The 10,621-nt window shown below is 42.8% G+C and overlaps 1 protein-coding gene across 6 annotated transcripts in view; it reads left to right on the forward strand.

Annotated features, from left to right (window-relative positions):
* Window positions 1-10,317, forward strand: part of LOC129701489 (uncharacterized) — a 95,477-nt gene extending 85,160 nt beyond the window's left edge. For all 6 annotated transcript variants that reach the window (XM_055642710.1, XM_055642706.1, XM_055642705.1 and 3 more), the window contains 3 exons: window positions 5,525-5,578; window positions 9,108-9,151; window positions 9,280-10,317. In XM_055642710.1, the coding sequence (XP_055498685.1) occupies window positions 5,525-5,578; window positions 9,108-9,151; window positions 9,280-9,348 (167 nt within the window). In that variant the 3' untranslated portion in view covers window positions 9,349-10,317. The remainder of the gene's footprint in view (window positions 1-5,524; window positions 5,579-9,107; window positions 9,152-9,279) is intronic.
* Window positions 10,318-10,621: the final 304 nt, after the last annotated feature.

Below are 10,621 nucleotides of genomic sequence, written 5' to 3' on the forward strand. Positions count from 1 at the left end.
CGCTCCTCCCTCACCAACGGCTCCTGGGCCTCCTTGCCCCTATCCTAATGACATCCTTCAGAAGGGCACAGGGGACAACGTCGAGGGGGCAGGTAGTAGGTTTCATGGTGGTGACCAGTTTTACAAGGGAGGGTAGAGTAACGGGTTGGAAAGAATTTTGAAGAACAGACCAATGAGACAGCCAGGTCACGGATGGGAGGGGAAATATTCGATCTGATGTTCTTAATTTTGTTGTGAAAACCGTAGTAAATTCCTCACACTTGGCAGGGGACCCAGTTAAGCTGGTGCTGGGGCAGTACATATGATAGAGGTGAAGGTACTAAAAAGGACCTTGGAGTTATGAGTGTTTTGGGAAATAAGGGCTGAAAAGTATTTTGTTCTTGCAGATTTTACTGCTTCCTGGTATTTGTGAAGATTTTTCTCAGAAGTTCAATGGAAATTAGAAGCTTATCAGATTTGTACTTCCTTTCTGATTTTCGACACTCTTCTCAGGGCTCTAGTGGTGTCATTGAGCCCAGCCAGCCTTTAGGCTTGGGCTTTTTTCAGTTTAAGAGGAGCAACAGAATCCAGGATGGAAGAGCAAGTAGTATTGAATAAAGACGATAAAAAACAATGCATCCTTTAAAAAAAATCTCTTTGGCCTCTTACCACTCAATGTTAACTTTTCATATATCAATTTTGCATCCTTTCTTGCGAATTATGAACCCATGGGTTTGGTATCATTATCGTGTTCGTATTTACTCCATATCCTTTTCTAAAACAATAAGTGAATACCATCAAACTAACATTAGGAAACTATTCAGTTCTGCTAAACAATATATTCAATGCCCTTACTGTTACAATGATTATTATTGTTCAATCAATTCCATATTTTTATTATCGAATGGCAATATCTCACACATCACCAATTCCTTCCCTTCCCCGAGCACTTAGCCTGCAACTGAGCGACACCTGTCCCTACATTTCCATCCTCACCACCATCCAGACCCAAACAGCCCTTCTAGGTGAGGCAGAGATTTACATCCACCTCCTCTAACCTTGCCTATTGCAATAGCTTTCCTTTGGCCTCCTCCACATTAGTGAGACCAAACACAGACTAGGTGACTATTTTGTCAAGCAGTGTTCCCTCAGACACTCAGCTCTTCCCACACATCACCCCCCCCCCCCCCCTCCCTTTTTTCTCACACTATCCTATGTCCTCTCACTCAGCTTCTTTGTTACCCGTTCCATCTGCCCATCACCCACACACTCCTAAGGTCAGGTCCCCTCCCCCACTATTCTCATCTGACTATCGCACCTCCCTTAATTAGTACTATATTTCACCTTCCTTTCTCATTGAGTTCCATCATCTGCAGCGCCTTCTTATGCAATCCCACTATTATGCCCCAGTCATTATCTCTACCCCTCAATGCCCCACCTGACTTCATCTAACAATCCATCCCTCCTTACCTGGATCCACCTATCAGGTATATCTTTCTGTAAACCAGCTTCTGTAGTTCCTTTTGTCTCCACCTATCAGGTGCTAACTTTTGCCCCACCCCAACTCTTTACACTGCTATCTCCCCTCAATCTTTCAATCCTGATGAAGGGACTCAACCCAAAACATTGACAGTCCATTTCCCTCCAAAGGGGCTACCTGACTTGCTGTTCCATAAGTAATTTGTTTTGCTCCAGGTTCCAGCATCTGCAGTCTTTGTGTCTCACACCTATCAGTGTTGACATTTCATTGCCAATTTTCTGTCCATTCTGAAGTTTCCGGAACTTGTTGAAGACTTCCTTAAAATAGCTGCATCGATTGCCAGAACTAGATGAAAGTTTATGTGCTCCTCTACTCTCTGATTCTTTACATTTACTCTGTGTACATTTTTGCCCTGCTTTTGCCCTGAACACTCTGCCTCCCCTGCTGCAGTTCAAACACGGAGATATTTCTGTGATGCTCCAGATTCTCCAGTGATTTGTAAGTGTAATATGAAGTAAGTAAGTCTGTAGCAACAAGCACGGATGTCAGGGCCACACTTAGGTTTGATCAATAGCTTCTCATCACTTTTTAGCAGGCCAAAGAAACAAAGCACATTTGGCTACAAACCAGAAAACTCAATCACAGCCCAGTGATAGAAGCAAAGGAAGGAGAAAAGAGAATAAAACTGATGATGGTGATGGCAATGGATGATGGTGGTACAAGAATTAGCTCAGTATACTTCCAGTTTCCAGCCCCGCGACATGGACGCTTCAGCTATGGGGCCAAGAAGGAACTGCAGATGCAGGTTAAAACCGAAGATATGCACAAAAACCTGGCGTAACACATCGGGACAGGCAGCATCTCTGGAGAGTTAGAATGGATGATGTTTCGGGTCGAGAACCTTCTTCAGACTGGTTAGGGATAAAGGAAACGAGAGATATAGATGGTGATGTGGAGGGATAAAGAACAATGAATGAAAGATATGCAAAAAAGTAACGATGATCTAGGATATTTTTTAGCTCTTTGTAGGATGAAAATGAGAAGTTAGTGCAACTTGGGTGGGGGAGGGATAGAGAGCGAGGGAATGCCGGGGCTACCTGCAGTGAGAGAAATCAATATTTATCCCACTGGCCTGCCCAGCGAAACATGAGATGCAGTTCCTAATTTACATTTAGCCTCACTCTGACAATGGAAGAGACCTAGGACAGAAAGGTCTGGGTAGGAATGGGAAAGAGAATTAAATGTCCAGCAATTGGGAGATCAGATAGGTTCAGGTGGGTTGAGCGAAGGTGTTCTGCGAAACGATTGCCCAGTCTGCGTAGGGTCTCGCCGATGTATAAGAGTCCACATCTTGAACAACGGATACAGTAGATGTGGTTGGAGGAGGTGCAAGTGAACCTCTGCCTAACCTGAAAGGACTGTCAGGATCCCTGGACAGTCGAGGGAGGTATAGTGACAGGTTTTGCATCTTCCGCGGTTGCAGGGGAAGGTACCTGGGGAGGCAGTGGTTTGGGTGGGAAGGGATGAGTCAACCAGGGAGTTGAGGAGGGAATGGTCTCTGCGGAAGGCAGAAAAGGGTGGAGATGGGAAAATGTGGGTAGTGGTGGGATCCCATTGGAGATGGCAGAGATTTTGGATTATGTATTGTCTACGACGGTTGATGGGTTGGAAGATAAGGACTAGGGGGCTCTGTCTCTGTTGTGACAAGGGGGAAGGGATAGCAAGGGCGGAGCTGCGAGATACCGAGGAGACATGAGGGCCTCATCTATTATGGGAGAGGGAAACCCCGTTCCCTAAAGAATGAGGACATTTCGGATGTCCTAGTATGGAACACCTCATCTTGGGCGCAGAAGCATCGTAGACGGAGGAATTGAGAGTAGGGGATAGGGTCTTTGCAGGAAGCAGGGTTGGAAGAAGTTTAGTCAAGATAATTGTGGGAGTCAGTGGATTTGTAATATCCGTCAGTCATTAGTCTATTTCCTGTGATGGAGACTGTGAGATCCAGAAAGGGAGGGAGGTGTCGGAGATGTTCCAAGTAAATTTGAGTGCAGGATGAAAATTGATGGTGAAGTTGATGAATTCCATGAGTCCTGCATGGGTGGAGGAGGTCGCACTGATGCAGTCATCAATGTAACAAGATAGAGTTCGGTGATAGGGCCTGTTTACGCCTGGAACAGGAATTGGTCAACGCACCCTACAAAGAGACATAGTTGGGGCCCATGCGGGTGCCCATAGCTACGCCTTGGACTTGGCGGAAGTGGAAGGAGTCAAAGGGGAAGTTGTTGAGGGCGAGGACCAGCCCCGCTAGACCGAGTAGAGTGTTAGTAGAGGGAAATTGGATGATTCTGCGGTCGAGGATGAAACGGATGACTTTAAGGCCTTCCTGGTGGGGGGATGGAGGTGTAGGGTGACTGAGCGTTCATAGAAAATATGAGGGAGTGGGGGCTTGGAAAGCAAAAGTCATTAAAGAGGCAAAGTGCATGTGAGGTACCTTAGACATAGGTCGGGAGAGATTGGACCAGGGTGGATATGATTGTAGTTGAGGTACGTGGAAATCTTTTCCATGGGACAGCAGCAGGCAGAAACAATGGGTCTGCCAGGGTAGTTGTGTTTGTGGATCTTGGGGAGAAAATAAAACCGGGCTGTGTGTGGCTGGGAAACGATAAGTTTGGAGGTTGTGGAAGACAGACAGCCAGTAGTGATGAAATCAGAAATGGTGGTCTGATTAAGGCCTGGTGCTCATCTGTGGGATCATGGTCCAAGGATAAGTAGGAGGGGCTGTTTGAGAGTTGTTGCCTGGCCTCAGCCTGGTAGAGGACAGCGCACCAGACTACCACGGCACCTACCTTTGTCGGCAGGTTTGATTATAATATCAGAGTTGCTGCAGAGTGAGTGGTGGGCTGTACGTTCAGAGGGGGTGAGGTTAGAGTAGGTAAGGGGAGTGGAAAAGTTGAGACGGTTGGCGTCACGCTGGCAGTTGGAAATAAAGAGGTCTAGAGAGGGTAGAAGGCCATTCTGGGGCGTCCAAGAGGAGTGAGACCAGTGGAGACGGGAAAAGAGGGTCATCACTGGGTGGTGAGGACTCCTTCCCATAGAAAAAGACCCGGAGGTGGAAGCGACGGAAGAAAAGCTCCACATCGTGGCGGACCCAGAACATGTTGAGGTGGGGCAGAGGGGAATAAAGGTGAGGCCTCTGTTGCGGACAGACCGTTCCGTATCGGAAAGGGGAAGATCAGGGGGGATGGTGAAGACTTGACAAGGGTGGGGGGGGGGGGGGGGGGGGGGGGGGGGGGGAGAGATTGCAACCTTCACATGGTCTGCCCTGTTTCGACTAATGCAATTAACCTGGCGTGCACAATCAAATAAGATCAAACAGACGGGTTGTCTGACAACTTTATGCTGTGCACGACATATGCAAGAAGAAGAAGACAAGGGTGGGGGTTAGAGTCAGAGGAGGGCCAAGTAATGGCCAAAGGCTGAGGCGAGTCTGGTGAGTGTTCAGAGAGGAGGGGGGTGTGAGGACTATTGTATGGGTGAGGTGTGGTCTGGATAATCTGGTTAGAGGGTGAAGAGGAAGACCCATCATTACTGAGGTTCCCTGTAGGAGGGAAGGAGCAGTAGGACCCAGCAGAGTCAGACCACGTGGTGTGGGGGTCTGCATCATGGAGGCAGTGGGCCTGGTGCTGAGTTTGGAACTCTGGTGAGGCGACAGCTGCAGCCCGCTGGTGGGCGGTGGAGAGGCGAAGGTCGCTGGTGGCCCATGGAGGGCTGGAGTAAAGATACAGGTTGGCGGCAGCAGCATTGGTGGCCCCGGGGAGACAGTGAAGTTTAGCGACAGCGGTGGGCCCAGGGAGGTGGTGAGTTGATCGCCGTGGCAGTTTCGGTGGTCCGGGCCAGGTTCGGCTGGGAAGGCAGTGAGGGTCGGAGAGGTGGTGGATGTTGGTGCTGGAATAATGTTCCATTAATGGAATAATGTCCTTAAATGTTTGGTTATCTAACTACAATGCTTCCATTTTAAAGCCCCCTATATGCATGATGTAAATTTAACATTATTTATCTCTGCAGGCAATAAGGAAGATATTCATTATGGATCAATATCTTTTGAGAACAATGAATCAGGTACTCAAAGGCCACATTTTTCAATTTTCTTTTTCATTTTTTATCTTTCCTAAAGATTGTTTATGCTAGATAAGAAAACTCATTGTCTTTTAACATCTTAGGGGCTGGAATAAAGCTCTTGAATATTCTCCCAATCTGGAAACTTAAAACTCAATCAGTTGCAGATGCTTCTCTGAGTTAGAAAGTCATTGCTTAATCTTGCTGTGGATATTCAAACACAGAAATTGGAGCTAATATAATAATGGGTATATCATTGCTCAAAGCTTCTGCTGGTCTTTAGATAAAATGTTAAGGCACTATTTGCATATTGAAGGGATCATAAAACTGCCATGATAGTAGTTCATAGCAGAGCAGAGGAGGAGTTTAGTGTTTAGCACAGCAGAGGCCCTACAGAGGCCCTACTGCCTACCAATACCATCTAACAATGGAACAGATCTCGACCCTTCCCGCAACATTAATGCCCCTATCCTATAGACACCATAAGGACAATTCACAATTTTTAAATGATAAAAACAAGCCTATTCACTGGAAGCTCATTCCACACAGCTACCAACCTGAGTACATCCCCCCGACATGTAGATGGACACTAAGGACAGACATATACCAAGCCTATTAACCTACAAACCTGGACATCTTTGGAATGTAGATGGAAACAAGAGATAACATATAAACTCCGTAGTCACGATCAAATCCGGGTCTCTGGCGCTGTAAAGCAGCAACCTTACTGCTGTGCCACCGTGCTGGTCACCCTGTTACCCTGCTAACATATTTATACTTCAACCAACATCATTGAAAAGCGGATTATCTGGATATTATCACATTTTTGTTTGCTGCATTTATTTTTTCCCACTATATTTCCATGAGTAACTAAAATCTAAAGAATGGCACAGCGGAGCAGTGGTAGAGCTGCTGCCTCACAGTGCCAGAGACTGGGGTTTGATCGTAACTACGAGTGCTGTCTGTGCAGAGTTTGTATTTTCACGCTGTGACTGCATGGGTTTAGTCTGGGTGCTCTGGTTTCCTCCCACATTTGAAAGACATGCATATTTGTAAGTTAATTGGCTTCTGTAAATTACATAGAACTAGTGTGAGGGTGATCAATGGTCAATGTGGACTCGGGAGCTGAAGGGTCTGTTTTCACGCTGCATCTCTAAAAACAAGTTGTTTAGCAACATCCTATGGTCATGAAATGCAATAAATGAGTGGGACTTCAATGGTGCACAACTGACATTTTCACCTTTGATAAACAGTCACAAATCTGCTTGCACGAAGGGAAATACAACGAGGAATTAAAAAATTAAATTATATTCTTAGTCTGAAATTACTAGAAAATGTACGAGATTACATTATCTCACTCACCAAATTAGTTAATAGAGTAACAACGAGTCTGAAAGTTATCGTACAGAAATAAATTGGACATACCAGTGATGGTTCAGGAATTAATTATAATTCCCTGCCTGATATGTAGTTTTATTAACTTCATACAGTCTAATGTTAGTCTTAACATACATCAGTCAGTAACATTTTATTATACCCATTTCTAGCCGTTTCTTCCCCCACCCTAGCTACCACCTTGTGCTCATTTTCAATCCTTCAAATTCCAATTCGGATAAAGTAACACCTGAAAGCAGAGTTCTGATAGGTAAAATAAATCCTGGGACATAAAGTCAAGGCACAGATTGTAGGAAGCCCACCACGTGAGCAACAGTCACGACAACGATGGCATTGCAACAGGTTAATAGATATTTTCAGACACAGTACCTAAGAACCCAACTTACTGAAAACTAGGAGCGGGGATGAACTCATCAGGGACAGAGGCTGTCCACACATAATGGAAGGACCATTTCAAAGATTTAAAACCCAATAGTTCACATGATCATCCACGATTACATCACACAGCAGCCCATCCAAGACAGCCTTGCTATGACTTGACAAAAAGATGGAGAAGAACAAAGGGAAGAGATAAGACTTTGCCTTCCATCACAGTGAGGAGGTGTTGGAGATTCACTGTGATGGATGTTTGTGTAAATTGTGTTAAGTGTGGGTCTTGGTTTTTTTTCTAATGTTAAGTCTGTAGAAATGAAATTTCATTCAAACCAAGCTGTTTGAATGACAACAAAAGGCATTCCCATGACAACAAAAGACTAAAAGATCATATCCCAGCTCATAAAATACCAAAACCACTGGAACAGGCGATATCCCTTATGAATTCCTAAAAGATGCCCAAGATTTGTCACAAATCCACAGCATAATCTCCGACATTTGAGGAAAGGAAGATATCCCAGGGGCTGCTGTAATTGTGACTGTCTTTAAGAAAGGAAGCATGTGGTAGACAACAGGGAGCAGGGAGACCGCTTTATTGTTAACATAGAGGGGTCTCTCTGCTCCCTGTTTTCTACCACAATAAGAATCTACAGGAAGTTATTGCCAAAGATCTCATCAACCACTGCATTCTAGTGGTCAGTGTTATTCCTAATCATAGCATGGATCACGTCCAAGCAGAGACATAATCTTCATTACATGACAGCTTCAATAAAGAATGCAGGGAGCAGCACTGGCTGTTAAGTAGGGCACAGTGTTTGTGGGTTTTTTTTAATCGCACCAATGCCGTTGACTCCAATAATTAGTAGGGGCAATGGAACATCCTTCTCAAATTTGACTCTAAATCCACCTCTATCTAAGTTCTGCTTCATATTGGCATGCCAACTATGACAGTAACTAATATACTAACATCAAATTCTCAGAAGGGTATCAAACACTTTTCAGAATCTTTCTTATTGTATTCTTCTTCTTCTTGCATATGGAATGCACAGCCTAAAGTTGTGGGACAACTTGTTCTATTTGATCTTATTTGATTGTGCACTCCATGTTAATTGCATTTGTTGAAACAGGGCAAACCACGTGAAGGTTGCAATCTCCCACCCCTTATTGTATTCAATCTCATGACAAACAAACCTCCTGCAGTAATGGAGGTATGTTTAGTACAAATAAAACAATGTTTAAACAATGGCAAATACACCCCAGAACCAAGGTTACCCAAACCTCAGTAATCAAGCTACAGTGTGCAGATGACACTCGTATTTTTTCATACTCAAAGGTCAAACTCCAACCAGGAAGGACCTTACCATCAACATTCACAAGGTGAAGCTCGTATAATAACTTGCCTTGGCTGCCCCACTGATGATGGCAAGTCCATTCAAAATTGGAACCACTCCCCATATTATGGAGTCCTTCTCAGGAAATGCAAAAATCTAGGATGAAATTTACCACTATCTTCAAGGTGCTTAATATGGGCTCCCATCAATCATGGAGGAGTCTAATTTATTTGGTTCACGGTGTAAACACCATACTTGGTTTGGATGTGACTCTTGGAGATGGCAACTAGTTCATAGTCAATCCAAAATCTTGTTGATCCATTTTCTGTAGTCAACACTGTAGCAATAGAATAAGGATATTTATTTTCAATTTGTATTTATTAAATTCTAACCATCAACACTATCTTTAATTGTGGTGTTTGTAATTATCACAGGGAGCACACATGACATGCAGTGCAGTGGCAACTCTTCAGGTGTTGTAAGTACATTAATTCATATTGATTAAATTTCATGTGCTAAACTTTACTAACTGCCAGAGATTTAGATAGTTATCTTACATAAAAGGTCCAACAAATATGACTTTCATAAATGTTTTTTTTCTTTCAGAATAAGGCTGCATCAAATGAAGACAATTTAGTTATCTATGCACAGATATCACAAACAACATATGAATAAGCTTTTGAAAATAGACAAAGATTTCAGAATTGTATATTTTGGGGAATTGCTGTATAAGCTGCTTGAAACTGCTTTGTAGTTATTTTCATGGAAATCTGCACTGTTGATATACTTTGAAATGATGTTTTTCATGCCTCAGCAATTTTTGGCAATATCTGAAGATGCTATATAAAATATTTCTTTTGTTACACCTGAGTGCAAATAATGCAACATCATATGTAGATTACTCTCCTGGCCTATCTTAGAAATGGTTCTCGTGGGTGAGGGGACAATATATTATTTCCAAGGTAAGATGAGGAAAAGGTACAGCTGCCCAAGAATCATCAATCATCCTCACAACTCTGTGTTGACCCTACTTGAAAAGCCTCAGGAATTTACAACTCCCCTTGAGTAGCAATCCCACGGAGAAAATGGTAGAATTACATAGGCAACTTAACGTTCAGTGAGAGTGCCAACTCCTTGAACCAAAATGATGTTCATACGTTTGCACTTTTTAAATATAATTCATTTCCATGTTCTTTTTTTAAAATCATAAAACTTAAATAGACAAGAGTAATGAAATCTTATGACTTTTAAAATAGTATCTCTCCAAAAAGTATGATAACCATATGATTTTTTTTCAGGCTAATTTGGGGTGTTGCTTCTTCACAATTTTTGAAGCTGTTATTCAATGTTTTATATGTTACAATGTCTTAGAAATTTGTAAAATGGAGAATTAGTCAAAAGGCAAATTTATAAGAAGAAAGGATTGAAAGGTTTGGCTACACATAATTGTTCTAGAATAACAGGAATCTGAAGTGGGAAATTAGGATGGATCAAACTATAGGTCAGTTGTTCATGTGAATGCAATGTTTCTTATTAATGTTAGAGATTTGTTTGCTCCTTCTGATAAAAAATAAAATTCAAAAAATCTAGCTTTTTCCCATAAGTAAAATGTGCCTGCAATAAATATTACTGATGTGAACAATATATGCTCATCTAAGGCTGTAACTGCTTTAAGTTGTATAATAAAACTACCTGTTCGTTAGTTTGCAACACAATGTAAACAAATAAACTTGTTTGTGTTTATTGTGTCTTCAAATATGCATAATCTGCAATGGCTCTGGTAAGAAAGCCAGCCTAGCAAAACAAAAACAATACTACTGAAAATGACAAACCAAAGATATTTGGATATCCAGTTGGCAATTTGACTACACTGACAGTGAATCTGAAAAGCTCACAATAAATCAAGCCCAACTGTGCTCATGAGTTGGAAAGAGGAAATTATGCAAAA

The sequence above is a fragment of the Leucoraja erinacea genome, chromosome 11 (genome assembly GCF_028641065.1).
Source record: "Leucoraja erinacea ecotype New England chromosome 11, Leri_hhj_1, whole genome shotgun sequence".
In the NCBI taxonomy this organism is placed as follows: domain Eukaryota; kingdom Metazoa; phylum Chordata; class Chondrichthyes; order Rajiformes; family Rajidae; genus Leucoraja; species Leucoraja erinaceus.